Source organism: Myripristis murdjan, chromosome 15 (genome assembly GCF_902150065.1).
Source record: "Myripristis murdjan chromosome 15, fMyrMur1.1, whole genome shotgun sequence".
NCBI lineage: Eukaryota > Metazoa > Chordata > Actinopteri > Holocentriformes > Holocentridae > Myripristis > Myripristis murdjan.
This window is the reverse complement of record NC_043994.1, coordinates 28,149,190-28,172,013: the sequence shown is the minus strand read 5'-3', so window position 1 is coordinate 28,172,013 and position 22,824 is coordinate 28,149,190. Positions and strand designations below refer to the sequence as shown.

General features: G+C 42.1%; 2 protein-coding genes across 2 annotated transcripts in view; both read left to right on the top strand.

The window, feature by feature from the left end:
- Positions 1 to 13,009, top strand: part of LOC115373122 (fibrillin-3) — a 34,783-nt gene extending 21,774 nt beyond the window's left edge. Inside the window, exons 16-24 of the mRNA XM_030071386.1 lie at positions 529 to 721; positions 1,385 to 1,504; positions 2,693 to 2,812; positions 3,596 to 3,616; positions 3,756 to 3,823; positions 6,347 to 6,539; positions 7,763 to 7,891; positions 8,831 to 8,954; positions 11,964 to 13,009. Coding sequence (XP_029927246.1) covers positions 529 to 721; positions 1,385 to 1,504; positions 2,693 to 2,812; positions 3,596 to 3,616; positions 3,756 to 3,823; positions 6,347 to 6,539; positions 7,763 to 7,891; positions 8,831 to 8,954; positions 11,964 to 12,093 — 1,098 coding nt within the window. The 3' untranslated portion in view covers positions 12,094 to 13,009. The remainder of the gene's footprint in view (positions 1 to 528; positions 722 to 1,384; positions 1,505 to 2,692; positions 2,813 to 3,595; positions 3,617 to 3,755; positions 3,824 to 6,346; positions 6,540 to 7,762; positions 7,892 to 8,830; positions 8,955 to 11,963) is intronic.
- Positions 13,010 to 18,007: 4,998 nt separating this feature from the next.
- Positions 18,008 to 22,617, top strand: calm2a (calmodulin 2a (phosphorylase kinase, delta)). The gene is made up of 6 exons (XM_030071406.1): positions 18,008 to 18,150; positions 19,151 to 19,181; positions 20,672 to 20,815; positions 20,919 to 21,025; positions 21,110 to 21,245; positions 21,340 to 22,617. Exons 1-6 carry the CDS (start codon positions 18,148 to 18,150, stop codon positions 21,366 to 21,368), a joined length of 450 nt encoding a protein of 149 aa, XP_029927266.1. The 5' UTR covers positions 18,008 to 18,147; the 3' UTR covers positions 21,369 to 22,617.
- Positions 22,618 to 22,824: the final 207 nt, after the last annotated feature.

Here is a 22,824-nt window from a genome sequence, read left to right as displayed (position 1 = left end):
CACTAATTACCACTTTAAGAGCAAAGATAATTATCAAATGAGTGGATTCTCGTTTTTCTTTTAGAAAGCAACTCATGTCATAATCTCCATTCATTCAAATCATCCCAGTGAGTTTAACTAATTTATAGATAAATAGAAGAAGGTGACCACCAGGTGATGCATGCTTTGTTTTTGTTTTTTTGTTTTTTTAAATTCTATTTATTCTTTTATTCTTCTTATGAGTCCACATCCTGGCTGTGCACCTTAATTTCGTTGTACATGCGTGTATAATGACAATAAAGTATCTTATCTTATCTTAAAGGTGTATGTATGTCTGGTCAAATTAGCAGAGAAAAAAATATTTTACATAGAGAAGTAACATACTCAAAAAGTATTATGATCAGAGACTAAATTTCAGCTCAAAAGACGTGAATTCTTCAAATGCAAAGAACAGAAAGTCGGTGATGTAGATTTCTGACATGTAGAATCAGTTGAATGTGTTCAGACGTTCAGTTTATGTGGTGTGTATGTGTTTGTTTCTCTCTCCAGGTGGTGGGCTGTCTCTGCCCGAAGGGATTCAGCGGGAAGTTTTGCGGGAACGTCACGGATGCCTGTCGAGGGAAGCCGTGTTTTCCAGGCGTGGCGTGCCAGCCGGAGCCAGAGCCGGAGCTGTTCACCTGTGGACAATGTCCCAATCACACCATCCACCACGACAAACCGGGATACAAGTGTTTTAAGAACGGTCAGTGGCACACCAGATAATGAATCAGTGGCAGCGCACGTTTGCTTGAGCTATTCAATCAATCAGTCAATCAATCTGTCTATCTTGAATAAAATCAATCAATAAAATGCAATACAATTCTTGCAAGACTGTATTTTGCGCATAGGAACGACCTTCTGGGCCGTTATGGATTAATGCTCTTGACTGAACATATTCAATTTAAAGGAGACCTTCGCATAAATAGATAAACAAATTAAAGATCACAGTCATAATAAAATTAGATATAATTAAATAAAAATTGAGTGCAAGGCCCCATTTACACCAGGTGTGAACGTGCATCCTGTGTGCTCATTTTAAAGGATGTAAATGTTGCTAAAGAAAGTGTACATGACTGAGTCTGGTGCAGGACAGAGAAGATGCAAGAGCCGTGTTTTACGATGCCAGGTGTGAATGTGACGCGGCTGAAACTTACCTGCATGCAGTCCAGATGTTCATGTCAGGGGTAAAAGACAGAGCCATGTAAATAATGACGGCCCGGCAGCGAGTTTACTCTGCGTCCATTAGGAAATGATGGATTTCTTTGTGCGGGAATGAGTCCCAGTCCCACCGTCGGGTCTGGGAAACGCTCTTGGACCGATTCATCATGTTTGTCCTTGATCTGGTTTCTCTGTGTCACCTTGCCAGACCTCTGCCTGCCTCCCTATCGTTTCCCCTGCCACGAAATGGCCGACTGCTACAGCACAAAGTACAACTACACCTGCCAATGTAAGCCTGGTTTCACTGGAGACGGACACAACTGCACAGGTACCCAACTCCCGGTATTAATAACTACATTAATAACCAACCATCTCCGAGACACAGGCGGTGTCTATGTGATACCTGGACTGGATTCATCAACGCTTAAGAAAGTCACTAGAAAGACTCTTATGTGCAATTTTTGTTATTTTCTTAGCAACAATCTCACTTCTTTTTATCGTTTTAATGTTTGCTCCATGCACATTTCTCAGAATAGCGCCTGAATTAAATATGGTTACATGTAATTGTTTATAACCGTACATAGACAACATCACTGGTAACTTTAGTGATGAGGAACTTACCTCTCTGCTGCAGTTTCTAGTTGAATAACATGAATCATCAGTAGCACTTCTGTTGCTAGGCTGTAAAAAATAGTGCAAGCTGATTTTTTATATATATATATATTTTTTTTTTTTTTTCAGAGCAAATCGCTTCCTAAATTAGTCATTTCTCCATCTTTTTTGTTGTTGGCAAGTAGTCATGGTATACGCAGGATAATGCATTCCCAGGTGTGAGTTATCAAATTTAGATTGAGTTTTTGTGATGTGCCGTCCCGTGGGTTAGATATTTTGTCTTTTTTGTGATAATTTCATTTGGTTGATTTTTTTTGGGGCTGTGATGTGATTGTGTCGGGTCTTATTGGTGGTGTTGGTGTGGCTTACTTTGACAGAGGAGACTCTTTTTATTCACCTCTCAGCATTTTGGTGGTTTGTATATCTGATGTTTTAATGATTTTCGATGGCTCTTTTTGCTCTTTTTGCAGAGTCACAATCTGATTTTTTTTTTTTATCATTTGTGACAGGACTTTCTATTTCACTGCCATGAGGTGCAATTGGTTCCTTTTACCGATTTCCGGAATTTCGTGCCCAGCAGTGATGGGTACCTCAAAGCCCCTCTGTCTTTTTCTTCAAGTTCATTCACGGCAAAATTGAAATTATGTGTTGAACCAATTTTTAGCCTTAGGTAGGCTACGCGTAATTTGTGGTTTGCCGAATTTGATTAGTTGCAGTTTTATTTGTTTCCCTGATGTTTGGATCTTTTTTGAAAGATAACAGTTGTTGATTTTTTTTTTTTTTTTTTCAAAGTTTATCATCCGGGCCCAGGTCAAACCCTTCTAATATATAATCTTTCTGCTGTCGAGTCTCTCCTGTTGGGGACGGGAGGAGTTAAACTGCAGGTCTTTTGTCTGTGCTGCAGATATAAATGAATGCCAGGAGCCTTCAGCCTGTCCCAACGCCAAGTTTGAGTGTGTGAACACGCCCGGCTCGGTTCACTGCTCCTGCAGATACCTGGACACCGTGGAGTCTGATGGCTGTGGTGCGTACACCCTCACACACACACACACACATACACATACACACACACACTGACAGCCATAGCTACAATAGAAGTCCATTTTAACAGTAAATAAAATGCAGTCATTGTCAACAGTTTGTTTGCTTGTTTTTTTTTTTTTTTTTTTTTTTAATCTTTTTTTAAGAGTAACCAAATCCCAAACCTAAATTGGTGCAAGGTGAAGGTGAAAAGTAGAGGAATGACTGGAGCGCCTGCTATTGGCTGATCTCAGGTGGTGACCTCACCTGGCGGGATCAGCCAATAGCAGAAAGCTCATTCATTGCCCTACTTTTCACCAGTAGATGTCAGGCCTTACTCAAACTTGGCTTCGGCATGTGGTTACTCTTTAATGCAGGTCCACATATACAGCAATAGTTTCTGTTCATATTTAGCTTTTTGTGATGTTTTTTTTTTTTCTCATTCTTTCAGTCTTACATTCCTACTTAAAATTTGAGCAGAAATGTCCTTCTGAAATGTTTTGTGAAAGTATGTTTCAGTGCACCCGCTTTAATGTCATTTTGATTTTAATCAGTTTTTTTGCTGTAATGTCTCAGATTCCCAGTTTTATCCTCCATAATCTCTTTACATGTTTGTTGCGCTTCAGTTGCACTGTTGCGTTCCCATTGTTTTTTAAAACCCTGCAGGGCGGCGGGATGTTTACAACAGCTAGTGCAGTATTTTAAACTGTAAACACAATGGTGCATAATGTGTGAAAAAAATAATGGTTATAGAGATATCTGTTCTGAACCATGTGTTTCTCCGCAGGTGACTCTGCCAATCCCCCAGGTAAGCAGCTCCCGCGTGGTTTTCCTCTGTTTCCTCAGTAGTGTTATCACGGCATGGCATTGCTTCCACTGTTACCATAGCGACCGTGTCCATATATGGCGAGAAAGGTCATGACGCCGCTGTTGTTTTGTGTCCACAGGGTTTAATGTGTTTAACGTCTCCGTGGACTGGAGGGTTAAAAGAGCCAGTGGGGATGCACTTAAACAGGTGTGTGTGTGTGTGTGTGTGTGTTTGTGAACGACAAAGAGTATGTGTGTGTGTGTGTCGCCCATCGGTGCATGTGATGTGAGTGTATGCATGTGTGCGGGCATGCTGGTGTATTAAAAAGTGATATGACGTTAAAGTAAAATTTACTTTTCTGAATAATTAATAATGTAAAATTACTATTTCAGCATCAGTAATGCATTTACAATACCAATAAAAAAAAAATACATCGTTATTTTCATCATTATATCCAAAAACTATCATGAATCATTTTTTTCTGTAGTGATTATGCTGGTTTTAGATAAAAGATGCAACTGAGTTAATTAAAAAGAGCAGTAGCCTATAATGAGCGGTATAATAATTAATCCATGCTCTGAAAGTTTAATAAGTAAACTAATGCTATTTATTTTGAAATTAGCGGGAACAATTAAATCCATTTTTTGACTTAAAAGCCCTGCAGTGTTTCATGCATCACCTGCCAGTCATTTATTAAGAGCATTCAAGAGTGTGTAAATTCATACTGTGTGCAAACACTTGTAAGAATGGGCTCTGTAAAGCAGTTTAAACACAGGCTGACTCCGTCGCTCAGAGTCTGATCTGTTTGTTTGGACAGCTGCTTGACATTTGAAATATGTATAGTCTGATGCTTCAGCTCCAACTGGATGTTCCTGTCTGAGTGTTTGTCCTTTTACATAACGCTCCTATCGTCTAATTTTAATGCCTTTTTGGCCGGCAGGTGTCTCGTTTAAAAGAGATTTTAATTACAGTGCAACGTCTACATGATTAAATAAACGTTAAAGGAACACATCACCCAAAAACTATACACTGTATTTTGTATCCTTTACTGACTCTGAGCTGCTGTGAATGTCAGGTAAAAAAAAAAAAAAAAAAATTAAATCACATGCTTCATGGAGAACGACAGGGCATCTGCAGATCCTTCAAAAGTCCTCAAAAGTCTTAAATTCAACTGGATCAACACTAGGTCATGAAGTCATTAAGTAGTCTAAAATGTAAATGTATGGGGTCTTAATATTATTAATATTATTAAATTTAATTCATCCATTTAATTTCTGGTTTTCAAAATGAGTCAAGCTGTTCTTCATGTTTCTGCTAAACTTTATATATTTTTTATACTGATGTGCCGTGCTTAACTCACTTTATTACCAGTACACTGTATTTACACGTACACAAGAAACCAGATTATTCACTTTAGCATGCAATGGAGAGAAATCCACAAAAATCCTTGGACTTACACGTCCCAAGTTCTTAGTTAAAAAAAAAAAAAGTTCCAGTAGCAGCAGCTGTCTAAGGTAAAGGAGGCTGTTAGAGTCACGTGACCACAGCCTAAAAGTGACCTCAGCAAGTTCACACATTTATACTACTGACCTGCAGTGCTTATTTGAATAGCAAAAGGGTGATTTTTCCAGAAATTACTCTTAATTTTGGTTAAGATCTGTCTTGAAAGAAAAAAAAAGGTCCCAGAAACTGCAGCTACGTGTGATATGAAGCGTGAAGTTCATCAGTGCCTTGTTTCAAATTTTCAAACTGTTGATGCAGTAAAATCCACATCTTGACTCTCCATTTGCACGTTCAGTACGCCCAAAACTCCCTCACCGGCTACACCGATACTTCCCACGTCCCAGAAGTGGGAAACAATGTTTTGACAAAAGTGTATTGGTTCTGGAGATACTGAACATTAGGTCTGGGGCGATATGTTTATCTCGATTTGATACTATCACGACACTTGGGTGCCAATATGTATTGTGATTCTACAAGGATTGTGATTTAATATTATGATTTATTGTAATTTTTGTTTTTTGAATTATCGTCTAGTTTGTGGATGTAAAGTTTCATGAGGCTGTGATTCTCCCAGAGGTCACTATAGGTCATTTCATACAGTGACCTCAGGTTTAAAAAACTGGTCTGCCTGCAGTGAAATGGCTCCTGTGGGGGCCAACATCATCACACATGAATCACATGTGGCTCATTGAATCCACAAGAGTCTCAGCTTTCCAGGCAAAGCCAACTGATGTGACTCCAAGACTGTTGAGGCCCCAGTCTGCACAAACACACCATTTTACAACAGGCCACAAGAACACCTGTGGACTGCAGGGTTTGGGGCCCAAATTGCATGGGATTAGCAGAAGGTGGGCGTGTCTGCAAAGGGGAGAGCCGTGGCTGCCCAGAGAACCCATTTTCATTCACACATCTGGAGGTCAGAGGTCAAGGAACCCTGCTGGAATTAGCCATGCTAGATTTTACCTCGCCAAAATTTAGTTTTTTTTTCCTCCTTTACTGAGCGTATAAATAGAAAGTCAAGACTGGGATTACATTGCATGAAGGGAATTTGAAACAGGTGATTTCTTGTTGTTTTTGCTGCTGTTTGTTGCACTTCAGCTCCCTGCTAACAGACAAGCCTGCAGCGTTTGGAGCCATTCAAGACAACAACTCGAAAACAGCACGTTTTTGGGAAAGTATTCCTCTAAAAAACATGAACATGACTTTCTGCCGCTCTGTCTTCCTCAGCTGGAGACTATTCTGTCCATGGGGTTCAAGAACAAATTCTACAATGCCAGTATTAAGGGGCTGAGCCAGGGCTCCAGTGATGGTCTGGACGAATACCGGATCAACGTGTCCAGCGACACGCCGCACTGGTACGTCCAGGACTACCTGAGCCGAGTCAGCACCTACTACGGCATGAGCAACGTGGACGTCGGAGGTAAACCTGCTGCCTCACCGAGCCGTGGCTCTGCATGACTCAAAATGAAAACGAAGCCTTACATTGTCCTTACATTTGCCAAAGAGATCCACAGAAAAATAAACCGATCATTAAAAAATACAGTCAGAAAATATGACAGCATGTTAGGGTTACGTAAAATTCAGAGAAAATTAATATTCCGTGAAAAAAACTTAAAGTGATAAAAGTGGTACATTTACACAAAGAAACTCATAAATTTATGTGAAAATCACTGGAAAATTTTGAGATTATGAAGTTACAAATTTCCTAGAAAAAACTTGGAAAAACAGTTTTTCCTTTTTCTTTTTGGATCCTTGACCAAAAAAAAAAAAAAAAAAAAAAAAAAACAGAAAAAAATAAAAGAAAAATTGTTTTCCTAGTTTTTTTTTATCTTTATCTTTTTTCTAGTATTTTTGAGTTGTTTTTTTTTCATAATTTTTTTTTTCTCATAAATTTATCACTTTAATCTCTGAGAACATCTGAGTTTTTTTTCTTGTAAATTTAGCATTTTAATCTTGGAAATTATGACAATTTTTTCCTTCAGAATATCACTCCCCTTCCTTGTCTCTGTCATCTAAAATGGCCCCACTACACCATCATGAGAAAATAAATGAAGATAAAGTTGATTTTTGCCGCGAGACGTTCATATCGCTGCAATAACAACACGAGTTCCGCTGTTTGGTTTAACGTATTGCCTTACATATTTTCTAAAGAGCATCATAAAAAATCATAGTGTCCCCACAGCTAATGGCTTTTGCTTGACTTTTATTACTTTACTGCTAATTTAAAGCCACTTGCTGTATAATTCATGCCTGTTGCTATTGTTATTTTTCTTCTTAGTTGTGTTTCATGGCTGTAAAGCACTTTGTGACACCATGCCAAAAAGTGTTAAATAAATAAGCTTCATTATCATATTTATAGGAAAGCATATTTCCATTATCATAATTATACAGCACAGGAATGAAGTAAAATCAATCAACAACTTGTGATGAATTGTTAATTTTTTCTAATGTAATAATTGCAACTGTAATATAGAGATGGATTTGGAGCTGCATGATTTAGATATTTACACAGAAACTGATGTGTCATTTTACAAGGGTGTTGAGTTGTGGTGTAAAATATGCAGTGGTGTGTGTGTGTGGTTAAAAAGTGTTGGTAACAGTGTGTGTCTCTCCCACTCGCTGCTGGCCCGTCCACACCCACAGATCTGGACGAGTGTAAGGCCAAGGAGGCGGTGTGTGTCCAGCCTGCCCTCTGCGCCAACACGTACGGAGGCTACAGGTGTGTGTGCAACGGCACGACGGACGTGGACGACACCCAGTCCTGCATATTAGGTAAAGACCCGAGCAGCCACTCTGTGCATAAACAGGCTGATAAGACGTCCAAATCAATACCACGGCTGAGAGCTAAAGCCACAAAACACTTCAGCTCCTTTTAGACTTTCGAGTGGCCTCTTCATCATTTTCCAGGTCATGATTTAATAGAAAATCATTACGTGCTGCTGTCACTCAGACGTACGAGTGAAAAATTATGATTTGTCTACAGATTCTTACTTAGTCAAGTACAGTTTTGAAGTAGCGGCATTTTACTGCAGTGATTTCTTTCTGTGAGACATTTTAGAGGGAAATATTGTACTTTTCTTCACTGCGTGGCGTTTATCTGACGGCTTCTGTGCAGAATAAGCTTTAAAAAGGAACTGCTCTTAACAATTTCATACCCAATTACTTTCTACTGCTAATACTTTTATACTTTATCGGAGTATGTTTCCATTATGGTTTTACTACTTTACTTTACTTTACTTCACTTTTACTTTAGTAAACCGTTTGAGCTCCTTCTCCACCTCTGTCAACATCTCTCTAGTTTTCAGTTTTGAGTTTTCTGTCTTTCACCACTAAGTAAAGCACAATGTGAGGCTTGTTTTTGTTGAAAGTACTTATTATTATTAGATATAATAATAAAATACATGCAAAACATAGAGACTGGGAAGAGAAATCAATAATTTAAAAAAAGAAATGTGCAGGAGCAGCCAAAAAAGTAAAACAAAAAAATAAAAACATAAGGGCTTGTTGGGTGTTCCTACTAAAATGAGACATTCAACATAAAAGCGTATACAAACAAATACATGAAAAATCTGAGGGAAAACATGATAACTAAGGTGTTAAAAGTGTGAGAGTGGTTATCATGTTGCTTAATTGGTCCAAAAAGAAAAGTATAGTTAGCTCCTCAAATCTTCAGTAAACTACATGTGTGTGACTTGACTTGCTCCTGTCCAGACAAGGGGGACGAGGTGAACCATCTGGCCCTGATACTGGGCCTGGTCCTGGGCATTGGCATCCCCCTGATCCTGGCCGTGCTGGTCTGCCTCCTGTGCCTCCGCAAGAGGACCATCACTGGAGAGTGAGTAGCACGGATGCTAAATACTTTATTCACTTTAAACAAATATTATGGACTTTACATTTTCAGATGATGCAGAGGTTCAGCATGCAAGACTTAGCAGCATCTGAGGACTTGGGTTGGAGCACTGCAGGGTTTTAAAAGGCTGATGCAGACGCCGTTATCGTTGGATTGAAGCGGGCTAATATCTGGGGTTTTGATCTGTACTGCACATTTAAATTTGCCCATTTCACGTCAGAAAATTATTTTGTCTTATTCATGTCAGTGTGGGAAAACATCCACAACGTTTAGACCAGCGCAGGACAATAAAACACTCCAGTGAAAGCAGCTTAACGAAATTCTCTTAGGTTGGTTAGCAGGAGTGATGTCATGCTGTGTAATTTTATGTAACTCACACTAAATCCAGTTAAAGTCCACCACTCTCAGCAAGGATAAAAACATGAAGCCCCATTCAGCACACACTCCTTTATTTCATAACATTGTATAAAGTTGAACAAATAAACAGAAAGAGATACATACACGCCACATTGCAGTGAGTACGCCGAGTAGTACAACATCAGGCCTTCAGGGAGAAAAATACCACAAAATACTCGTTTCAAGTTGTATTTCTGTTGTTGGGGAGTCCAAGAGGCTGCAGAGCTCTTGCACCGCCTGTGGTTATCGGTCTTGTGCTGGTGGGCATTTCCAGTTTCATCCTGCCGGTGCGGTCACATGGCTCTGGAGTGAGGTGTCGATATTAAAAACACTAATGTTGACCCCATTTTCAGAATTTTAATATTGTCTTGGTACCAAAGCATCATTTCCAGCGACATCCCCAGTTAACAGCTCCTAAACGTAGGATCAGGCAGGTTTGACTGCAGATTTTAGACACCGTCACCCTGCAAACTGCTGAGTAAAATCAAATTAATGGCGGGCAACGTGCGCTGAGAGTTGTTGAACTTGAAAGGCCAGGATGTAATCTGATTTTTTGGTATAACTGTGATGAGGAAACCATGGCTGTGTAGCGTCTTAGCAGAGAGTGTCCAGCATTTTGTGCACAAACAAAGTATGAAAGCATCTCATCGACTGCCAGGAGAAACCGCCTTGCAGCGCCTGCATGGCTTTGAGTCCAGGCCTCTGTTGTGCTGCTGCCGCACTGTCCTCCTTGTATTTAACTTCTCAGTTGGAGGGTGGACTGCCCACTCTCTTACTATATAAAACAAAAACACTACCTACTAGCAGCTTTGGTGTGAGTTATGAAACTGTACTTGAGTATTGCTAAGGCATATTTGTGAACAGAGTATACAATAAACCAAGATAATAATGAGAGTAGCGGATCCAACAATAAAAAAATATTAGCAGTATGAGAGGTGATACTCTCGCTTTCACTAAAATGGCCAAAAAAATCCTGTATTTTCATGAATAAATAAAAATAAAAACATACAGGATATTTTTTATTGTGGGTTAAAGAGAGACAGTTCATGCAAGATGGCTTTATTATAACATATTTCATACAGAGAGGCAATTCAAAGTGCTTTACATTCCAATAAAAATACAGGAAAATAGAATTAAAAGAGGCACTTCAGCAGGATTTTCACTACCTGGCAGGATAGGCAGTCGAGAACATAAAAAGTTTAAAGTTTAGATTTAAAAGCAGTACTAGTGTTGCCTTGTCTAATATCACCTGGGGGGGTTATTCCAAATCTGTGCTGCATTGCAACAAAACGCTGCTTCACTTTGTTTTGTTCTAACTCAACAATGCAGATGGTGAAGTCACAGTAGACGTGTACAGGAGGATGTATGTAAAGCTGCATGTATAACAACCGGATGCTATCGAATCACATTCTTAACAACACATGCAGACATCTTTGATCACTTTGGGATTTTCATATTATTCAGAACTGGCCATGTTGAATGAAAATCCCCTTTGATGTGGGAAAATCCCTTTGGCGCTACAAAGTACATCTGGCGCTCTATGTGTATGTACGCGTGTGTGTGTGTGTGTGCCTGCGAACGTGCATGCATGCCACACACCGCGCAGCAGCGTATGCATTTATGAATGCATGCATTAATTTGTGCATGTGTCCTTGGACCCGGCATGTGTATGCAGATGTACGGCATCTGGGCCAGGTGTTAGTGGGCCACAGAGACTCATAATCCCCCCCTGAGGTCTGGCCTGCTTTTCCTGCCCTCGCTGTAAACTAGACCCTATGGATATAATGGACTGGGTCAGAGCCAGGATTGTGGGATTAGGTTGTTAGATTAGATGGAGTTAAACCATTGTCAGAGAAGAGGCTGTGCTGTTGTCTTTGCACAAAGCAGCTGAGAGACATTATTTGGATTATATGGTATAATGTTATGCCTAATGCCTGCATACTTAATGTCCCAGATGTAAGGGATATGATAGACGAGCAAATGTTTAAGGTAATGTTCAGTCAATGGGCAATTTTGCCAGGAATCACTGCCAAAATGCCTTTTCTTTTTCTTTTTTCTTTTTGGTCATTTTGGTACAGTATGATTCATGGTGCACCAGGTTGCACAGACTGTGCCTCATTAATCAGAGAAGATACACAAATATTTTAAGAGAGAACAACCCTAATAATACAATCCAGAACATCTGAACTGCAAATCACAACAACGGGTCTGGAGCAGCATTTGGTGTGCATGCTTCATGTTGTTAATCAGCTTTAGCCCCAGATTTCAGTGTCTTTCAGCACTCTAAATATCTAGGCCTGTATGAATATTCAGAAATGAGACCGACTGAATATTCCCCAACAAGTGCTGCACATTTCCTAAATTATCAGCCAAGATCACCTGTTTAGCATTATGGATCATCAGAGTGAGACTCGTGGAAAGTCCAGTAAATGTACAGGAATTGAACGAGATGGGCACTGATTGAGATGTTCGTCAAGGAATTCGTTGTCCATCCTGACCCACATCACACGAGGGCATCAAGTCAACAATCTATAAACATTCACTCTTTTTCCTGTCGTGTAGTGTTTATTTCTGCGCTCTGTTTGGTTTTACTTTCAGGTTAACGCACTTGCAGTCAGAGGACGTGCAGCAGCCTTACATGCCTCCGCCCTTCAACTACGACGACCAGGCCTTCCACTACAGAACCCACTGCAGCCCCCGAATCGCAGCCAACAGACACCGCCGATAACACTCACTGAAACACACACACACACTCACATGTATGTACAGATCGTATGCACACACACAAAAGCACATGCACAAATGCACACTTGCAAGTACTTCCATGTTTTGAGAACCCCTGTATATGTTTTATAAAGTCAAGATAGATGAGTCTTATTTATACTTGTAACGAACGAGTGATTAAACCTGAGTGACTTTTAAAGTCAATTATTTCCAGCCCTCTAATGCTGAGCAATGGACCTGCCAAGTTTGAGCTGCAAGTTTTTCGCCTGGACAACAGTTTACACTCAGCGTCTGACCCAGCAAAAAATCAACAGTCTTTTGGCTGGAGATGTTGATGAAAAGTAAACCACTGCAGTGGCGCTCGGCTTCCAGCTGACAATGAGCCAACTGCCTCCTTGATAGCATCATTATCATTTGCCAGATTACCTGGCCTCAGGCTCACAGTTGCAGTTCAGATTTAAAGCACCAAATGTGTTATCACAAAATAATTGAAGAGCTCTGGTCCAAACTGCCATGCATCCACTCTGAAAATAAATAAATAAACGAATGAATATATAAATCAGTGCCTGCAGTTAATCATTCAGTATCTCTAAAACACACAGGATCCAATCTGTGAACATGTTATCAGTTTATTAACTGAAGACGTAATCAGCAATGCTTCACACAGTGCCAGAATTTGTTTTCATTGTGTGCTGCTGGTCATTTTGAAAGAGTAGGTGGTAAAAAAATCTGAAAAATAGTCGAGAGGTTCCAAAATCTCGTTTTTGGAATGAAACTCTTTAGTTGTTACTCGAGGTAACACAGCAGAGTTGTTCAGTGTTTCAAATGGCAGCGGTCTTTTGTAAACCGGTGATGTTGCTGTGAGTAAAACTATCTGTAAATACAATGTGTATCATTAAAAGTAAGTGCCATTTCATCAATGCTGTGTTGTGAAGATCTGATTTAAAGGACAAAAAACTTTGGAGGACACACCGAACTTTAGTGTTGTGGTGGCCGTGTCACTTCTGTTGGATCCCTACCAGCTCCAGGGCTGCTTTCTGTTGCTGCCCCTGAAATCTGACCTCACTGTGAAGGAGGGCAAGACCAATAAACAATATCTTGAAGGCGGATACTGATATTTTTGGTTTCAGGCCTCTAACATCAGACATTTTGTGCCTATATTTGATATCTTTTAATTTGACAGTTTTAGTGCTTTAACTGCAAGGATATTCTGTTTTCCTATTTGAGTAGATATTCAAAGATAAATAGACTCAAAGAAGTTCCAGTTCTTGTCAGCCATGAATGCTACTACCAAAGATACTTCTATCTCTATAACTGTTACTAATAATAATGATAATAAAAACTTTCATGCACACTCACTCTGATCCATGTTATCAAAATGTGGCATTAAAATAAACTCATGATTAGAGCTTATCAAGCAATTATTCAATATCCATTCTACTGGAGGTGGTTGGAGGCTTGGTGCCTAGCCAGTATCTAATTTTTAAAAAAGAGGCCAGTATCGACAAACTGATATATCTGTCATCTAATTATCATTGTTGTGATTATTACTACATCATTTCCGCTCTACTGTGTTGCCAGTTTCCCTGCAATTTCTTCTCCAACCACTGGGTGTCATCGCTGAGTCTTCCACACAAGACAGATCAATCACATTTGTTTGTGAGTACTGTAGGTTTCCAGCAGCAGCGCACTTACAGCCACACACATACACACAGACACACATTCCCGGTCAGACACCTGCTCCGCAGCCTTCATCTGGAAGTGGCCGCAGCATGCGGTGAAGCCCGCTGCCCCCTGCAGGATGAGATCATCTGAGAGGAGAGGTGGCCCTGCACGTCCCTGCCACTGCAGAGACAGACCTGGCCCACACCACCGACAGGGTCAAGGACAGGCCACTGCAAAAGATTCTCTTCCTTCCACTTCCTTATTGTGCTTACACATTCACACACACACACACCCACACCCACACACACACTCCCCTTGCATAACCTCCGCAGTGCCTCTCATTTCCTCTGGTTTCTGTCTCCAGAGAACTGACTGACAGAGTAAACCGAGATAATGTCGTAATGCTACATAGAGAATCTGGGGAGGGAAACTTCTGGAAGGAGAGCGAAATTGCACAGCGAGAAGCGCGCCCTGACACCTGTGAAAGACAAAAGCACATCTAACAGGGAGAAATGCAGCAGCCGAAAGACAGCCACTGAGGATGAAATCACCTCGGCAAAGGGAGCTTTGTAGTGCCACACTTCTGGAAGGTTCCAAGGAGCGCTGTTTCATGTGCCGCTGAAGGCTGCAGTGTTTGAACTCCAGTTCCACGCTGACTGCAGCAGACAACCTGGAGGCAAGCCAGAGAGGGAAAGAGGGAGGAAGGGAGAGGGACAGAGTCAGAGAGAGAGGGAGAGAGAGGGAAGGATGGGAGCGAAATAAAAGAGAGAGAGTGAAGATCAACAGCAGGGATTCTATTTGACAGCTAGTAAGTGGTTTTGTCCCTCAGATCCTCTCAAATAAAACGAATGACAAGTGCCTGCTCAGAGACAGTTGAAGATCCAGTGCCAGACCAAACAAACAGAGCGCGTTAGGGGGGATAGAAACCTAAGTGCATGCTTAACACTGTATCCATTTCATCACAACATGATTGAAATAGGCAGGGAATAGCAAGCCTGACCAAATCCTCTTATCCGATTTGAGGCCATTAATCATTTCTGCCTCATGATGTAATTTTGGAAAACAAGTAATTTCTCAGTAACAGGTAGGCCAGCATGCCGATGGGATTGGCTCGTACACAGCTGGCCTGTTGGTGGATTTTACACAGCTAATGCCCTTATCACACGGCTATAAAACCATAGAGTTGGAGTTACTGCTGCCATTCATGTTCGCTGGGAGTGGATGGTGTCATCTTTGTCCACTGGCTGAGGCAGCAAGACCTTTGGCCAACTCATACCGGGAAACATTAATGGAGGCCGGGAATTCTCCAAGGAGACTGGTCAGATACAGCTGAAATTGCCTGCAGGTCATAAAAAATACATGCATGCATGAACACACCCCTTCCCTGTCATATTTACCATCAATATGCAAGTGCACACATGCAGACATGTCGGCTACACAGCCATTTGCACGCTCACATGGAGGCACAAATTTTCAGACACGCAGAACCCAAAGCAAACAGACACAGGGCGCAGATGCACAAACACTCCCCGTCACAATGCAAAGCCCTTTTCACTGATAGTAGCTTCACATCCATGGCACACAAACAACAGCCATTCTCTCCCATGAAAGGTGATCCACTCTCCTGGCAGCGGACCAGCAGGTGCATTACAAAGCCTCATGCATTTACAATGATGTCCACATCTTCCAGTTACACAGGTGAATGTCTTCTCAGGTTTGGCACCTGGATTTTCCCCCTTCACGTGCCACTTGAGGTGCATGAATTGGCCTCTGTTGAAGATTTACTTGAAAGCCGCTTTATTTTAGAAGAAGATTGAGCAATGAAAATAATACTACCACATATGTCAGATGCTATGTGACAGCCCCCTCCTTCCTCCCGCCCCTCGCCTGCGATTGGATTGACCCACATGGTGGCTTTTTTTGCTAGGAGTACAATACTAACTGTTATCAACGGGAGTGATGTTACAGGCTATTGAGAGGTGACGTTAATGAAGATGGAGGGGCAGGCTCAGCCTTGTCTCCACTAAACCGAGGTGACCTTTGACCCCTGTGGTATGGAAATAAAAGCGTCTATTCTGCAAAGAGCATTCTGGGTTGGGCTGTGTCCGATAAAGCCTGGTTCTTGTGTGGGAAGGTTACATATTCACAGGAGCTGATAAGAGGGATAATAGGGAGACCGGCAGTTCGGGTTTAGTTCCTTCCAGGTGTGGAGGTGCAGCGTTAACGTAACACATGCTATCCATAATGCAAACATGGTGTTTAAACACATGCTGCGCCCTGTGTTGTGAGCAAAATCCTCTTCGGCTTGCATCATGAAGATTGGTTTCAGGTTTTATAGACCATGAAGTAATTTCTCCTGGGTTCCAATACACCCCATCCACATTAACCTCCAACCTACAATCACTTTTGACCTGGAGCAGCTCCTCTGAGACCTGCGGATCATTGGAAGGCATGTCATCAACCAGCTGAACAGCTGATTCTGCATAATGGATGAAGTATGGACTATGGAAGTGGGGCGCAAGGATAAACTAGAGGGCTATGCTGATTTTATACCCATTTATGACCCAGCATTAAACCATTGTCTCATGATAGGAGTGCTGGCATAACACAGTATAGTGGCATTGCATAACAAAGATATGTGTATGCCAGAAGATAGGCACTTAAGTGTTTAAAGTCATGCACGAGTAAAGCCAATAGATATTGGTCTACAAATGGAGTGTGCGCGCTGAGACGCATTCTAAGAGATGCATATGATGAAAATATACGCCGCCACATACTGTCGTTCACACATGCTCCAGCTTATCTGGTTCTTGTGACAGATTTAGACCTTTGTGCCGTCTCCTTCGGCGTTACATAATCTGCAGAGTGACAAAAGTCCTGTGCAGAAAAACAGATTTAAATGAATAGACTCCAGTGTGTTCCAGATTAGGTATGTGGGAAAGAGCCTGGCTGATTCCTAGGCTGCACACCAGATCACATGGCAACAAGCAGCATCACCTCAAGCCCAGCAAACGCCGCAGATTGAAGTTGGAGACACTTCGGGATGCTCATTTCTTAAATCTGAGGTTTTCACAATCCCTGTTGTTACATCACACCCGAGTCCAATGACAAGAGAGGCAGTGGAACAGGAGGTCTGTTTTGGGACATGGGAAGGAGATTCTGGTACATTCTCCGAGTGGTTCTTCAAATCCGCCTCCTCACGCAGTCTCTCTACCCTCCACCTCCTCCTCCTCAGCATCTCCCATGGGACCAGGCCAGAGACAGGTGGCCACTGGGAGACAGGGGAGCAGTCAGGCATAAGCAATCAGGCTATCAGATACTCCCATCCACACCAGCAGCGCAATTAGACCTGAGAATCCACAGTCATCTGACAGCAACGCCTGCTACAGACCCAGTCACACATCACACATCTGAACACACACACTAGCACACACACACACACACACACACACATGCACATCACCAACTATTACGCACCCAGCCACTTCAGCTCTGACACTGCATCTCATTGCGCATAAAACGCATGATTCAAAGTGATAAAGACAGCTGACGGGTCACAGGAACTTTTTGTATTCCTGAGACACAATGTACTTTCTCTGAGCCTATGGGAATGCATATGACGCCTGAGAGAACACCAGTGTCAAAAGGCATAAGAATAAATATGTTCATGAGACAGATTTTTAGGTGACAAGCACAAGGAATGTAATCAGATATGTGCAAACTGCAGCACTAGGGACAGGAGAACCCCCTGCACACTCAATCTGGGTCAATATTGCCCCAGTTGCAGGTGATACTCTATGTTCCTTGAGGCTAATTGCTTATCAAAACTATCTTCTCGGGTGTCCCTAAAGATGATGCCCATATGTATACACACTATGCAACAAGCTTGTCTGCTATGCCTGTGGCACGGACTGGGATGTCTATGGACAAGATGCAGCGGCAGCGCAGACCAAGGGAGTGACGCATTGCAGGTACAAACACACCAATCAGAGAGCGCTATTTCATCCAGCTACGTCTTGCGCCGCATCACAGAGTAGCAGAAAGAATCCATACGCGGTTAAGTAGACCGCCAACGACGAGCTGTTTAATTTCGAACATGCCCATAAAATCTTCAACGAGCTCGCATTCACACATGACAACATACGATGGGTTTTTTCGTGCGATGCGTCAGCTCGGTGGAGTTGTTTTTCATTTATTTGGTAATTGAGGAAAAGGGAAGTCGGCGGAGGGATCTTCAAAATAGGAGGAGTTTTAGGGATAGCCGTTAAAGGCGCGTCCAGTTGCCACTCTCTCAGTGCATTCATACAGATTGCCAGTCAGTGGGGTGAACCTGTGCATTGGCTTTGGTTTCTTACGGACTTTGTCGTAAACCAGCTGCTGCATCTACGTCGAAATGGTAAGAAAGACACGATGTACATTTCGCTCATGTGCCGCATCGACGTTCCAAAGAGACGCCACGACCACGACAGCAAGTCTTAAGTTGATCGAAATCACCGTGCGCCGTGTGTAATGTGATGGCAGGCTGAGCGGAAGCCGCCGTTAAGCGGAGCTAACGCCGCCGCCGTGGCTCCGCAGGGGCTCGGCGGAAACTGACAGCCTGGTACAGTGAGGTAATGCTAGACAAAGCTAACGTTAGCTACCATGGCTAAAAAAAAGAAGCTGTATTTCTACATGAATGCGTTGGCGAACAGCCGTTCATTTCCTCAGCTCGGCTCCGTCGCTGCTTTAGGATTTTGACATTTCAACAGGAACCCCGCTAGCTAGTTTAGCTAGGTGAGCTAACTTAATTGTGTTGCGGGCTTTTACTATTTTGTAACGCCGCGCTAATTACAAGCCCAACATGCGAGTTGCGGTAACGTACATGAATTATTTGTCAACCGCTACCCGGCTTGAAATGAGGTAATGCTGCTGTGTAAAGTCAGTTGTGATGCGGTGTCTGCCTCCCCGGTAGCTGGGCTAGCTACACAGACAAACCGGCTAACACTTACCGCCAAAATGTAACCCATTCATTGTGACGTTTGTGTTATTAAATGTGAAGATAACAACATGGGGCGTAGTGTGCCGGATGAACACGCTTTAATACAATGGGCAACTGGTGATTTTGTGGACTTGGGTTCACATCTTGTATATTTTTTCTTCTAAGTTTAGTGGCGAGTTCACCAACCAACAGGCGTAGAAATGCTGCTATTTCAGTTGACTGCTCATAATTAACGGCCATAGCTTTATAATAGGGTGTGTTCATGTCATTTTAGTTGGTGGGTGGGCCTAGCTCTGCTCTCCTACGTATAGACTTGAACGACTGACATTGTATTAACGTCAAAAAGCTAATTTTGGACACTGGGCATTTTTTTTTTTTATTTCATACATTCTTAATCGCCTCCTTTTCTTCTCTGCAGGCTGATCAGTTGACCGAGGAGCAAATTGCCGGTAAGACATCACTACATTGAGCAGCTTCTTTTTTTTCCCTTCTACCCTGGCAAGTGGCCTGCAGTATGGATCCTCACATCGCTTGCATTGGATTTATACTTTTGCCTTTTAAGGCGTTTTCACGGGACAGCCTACTGGTCATAAAATCAGGAATGAATGAAATGGTTGTTGCTTGCTGGCTCTCTAGCCCACAAGGACTCCCTCATGGAAACCTTTTTTGCATTTTCATGGTTACCGGCGTCATAAATTATGTAATCTGGGCAGGCTGTGTGCTCTAGTGAGGTTTTGTAGCCACCTTTTTACATCCTGTGCATGATGTGCCCTTTGCTCTGGGTGTGTTCTTCGCCAAATGGAAAGTGCCAAGTTCAAAGAAGGAAAGCCCAGTAGCAAGCAGCATGCACTATATGTATCTGTATGATGAGATGGAGCATAGTTATGCAAAGGGGGAAATGTCAGCACCGATCAGAGCCTAGTTTGTGATTGAAGCCATTTGCAATTATGTGCGGTGGTCAGGCATGAAATTTGGCGCTGTTGAAGTGGTTTGTTTGATCATATCTCACTCCTGACAGCTGCTTCAGTTCATTTTTTTTATTCAGCTTAGGCCTCAGGTTTCAAAATATGCTGATTGCTGTTTCTGTATTTTCATAGCATCAGCTTTCAGTGGGTAAACTCTTGCTTGGTGGTTTGCTGACATGTCCATTTCAAAGTGTCAATTTGTATATACAGCGTAAACCTACCGTTTATAATCTTGTGCATATTGACTTTGTAATTGAACACTAAGTGCAATAAGTGTACGTTTGTGGGTCTTTTAATGGCCCGTAACAAAGGGATAGGATTTCCTGATTTCCCACAGAGGCAGCAGGTAGCTATTTATCATAAGCATTTCCTCATAGCATAAAAGGTGTTGTGCCTGACGTTTGACCCTGGAAACGGCAGGGCAGGTTGTGCTGCTGATGATGCTGACAAGCTGCTGCATGCCACTACACATTGCCCATTGGCCTCGTCACACTTGATGAGTGTCTCATCCCCCGCCCACCCCCCCATCTCTACCAAGCCCACACAGACTGTTATTCACTGCTGATGTAGACTGACTTTGTCCTGCTGCTTGCTCTCATGGTCGCTGTTGCCGTTTAGCCAGAAACGACTGCAGTGGGAACTCAAAACAGAATGCCTCATCAGCCTACTGTGGCTTGTTTGTAACTGCAACATGACTGATGTAACACCCTTGTCGGTCATGGGCTAATTCAGGGTTTGGGTCGGTGTAAATGGCAGATGTCAGGCAAAGATGAAGTGAGGTTGATGCAAGTTAGGCGGATTTTTTTTTTTTATTGACATATCTTGTAGTTACCATCTTTCTTTTTAATTTTAAATATTTGTCTGCAGTGTACCTGTGGTAAAACTTTAGTTGATTTGCTTCTTGGTCTGTTTAGCTGTGTCATTCCTGCCTTTCTAAAGAAGCTCCCCATCTCCTCTTTTTCCCCTGTAACCAGAGTTCAAGGAGGCATTTTCACTTTTTGATAAGGATGGCGATGGCACCATTACCACCAAAGAACTGGGCACTGTGATGCGCTCTCTGGGCCAAAACCCCACAGAGGCAGAGCTGCAGGACATGATAAATGAAGTGGATGCCGATGGTGAGCCCTCACCTTGACATATCTCTATGCACACCAAAAATTGTATCTTGATAGATGTCAGTGTATGGAAATCCCTCATCACCTCTTTGTTTTTGTCCTCCAGGAAATGGAACGATAGACTTCCCAGAGTTCTTGACCATGATGGCCCGCAAGATGAAGGATACGGACAGCGAGGAGGAGATCAGAGAAGCATTCCGTGTCTTCGACAAGGTAAAAGCTCCTGTCTGGCCTCCCACACACACTCAAGCAAGCTCCTTCAAAAAAAAGAATGGTGACTAACTCATGTAATTTCAGGATGGCAATGGGTACATCAGTGCTGCTGAGCTGCGCCATGTGATGACAAACCTGGGGGAGAAGCTGACTGACGAAGAGGTTGATGAGATGATCAGAGAAGCAGACATTGATGGAGATGGACAGGTCAACTATGAAGGTTGGTGTAATTTCTTTATTCATTTGAGTCATTCTTTTGATACAGATGGCGCCGCAACGTGAATTTTAATTTTTTCCCCCCCTTCTTCCTGCAGAGTTCGTACAAATGATGACGGCGAAGTGAAGGCCTTGTACAGATTTCTTATATAAATAATTTGCCTTTTTCTTTGTGTAATTTATCTGTAAAATCTTAATAGCCCCTCCTTCGTCCCCGCCCCCTCTGCTGTCCAAAGGAACTGCATGTAAACTGCATAGGCTCTTGTCCCCATGTCCCTTTTCTTTTGCTGTCATGGTGTTTTGGAGTGACGGAGCGGTCATACAACCAGATGCCCGTGGAGGCCCCTGTGGGCCGGAGAACTTCGAATCTTCCTTTCTTGAGGGCTCGGGCCCCTCCACGCATGGCGACATTGGAAACCTGTCAGCTGGTTGTCACTTGGCAACGTTGTTGACATGGAAACAATGTAGAGGAGTTAACTCTGCATGGACTAGTACGGACAAAGTATATATGGAAAATCTCTCAGCATTGCACTACTGCAAAAAAATGACACGGGTGTATCTCCTAGGTACTCGTACAAACTCTTTTTGTATCTGCTGTTCTATATACCAGAAAACGACTAATCTTATGCTTTTTAATGTTTTACTCACTACTTTTACTTTTCTTTACTTTTTTTTTATGGCCTCTGGTCATGCCTCAAATAATCCATTCCAAGTTGTATATTTTTGTTTTCCAATAAAATTTACAATCTACCCAGATTTGAAAATTGTCTTGTTTTCTCAGTTAGAATGGATCCTTGAGTTTGTATACGCTGTAATAATTCCCATTTTTGTATTAAGGGCAGGATGCTCCTTTTTTGATATAGGATCTTATTTTCTTTTGTTGCTTAGAATACATATGAAACGATGTTTACCATTTATTTTAAAAGTGTCCCCTGTTAATGCCCCCGAAGCACTGAGAGGAGCATCAGCCAATGCCTCTTAATGTTCAGATAAGTTCAGATCAAATCTGTATTGTCATTAAAATAATTTAAAGCACTGAGTGGGATCAAAGGCTTCTATTTTGAAGTGCACACAATGGTACTCGACATTAGATTAGCCATGTACTGTCCAGCCCCCCTACTGACTAGATAGGCGTGTGTGTTGTCTGCTACTGTTGGCACAGCACCAGGTAGAAGCTGACTGCCTCATGTCTTACTTGGCATTTGCCCCCAATCACGAGGTGCAGGTGATATGAGCGTACATCAGAAACCGTGATGTAAATAGAGTTGTACCTGTTTTGTTTAATTTCTGAATATTGAGTTTGTTACAGTAGCTTGCAGAGATACTAAGTTTGTTATTTTGATGAATGACAAAATAAAGCTCTATTGTGGACCTCTGCCCTGCCTTGTGTGATTATTATTATTTTGGTACATTATTATTTTTTTTGTACATAATGGATACACAACCCCCTGCTGGTACTTTTTGTAGATTTGTGTGGTTTTCAAGGTTGAGCAGGCACGAGCACACCTGTTTTTTGAGGATTTTGGTCAGATTTTCCCATATTTAAACTTTAGTGTGATGATATTCAGTCGTGCCTAGGGACC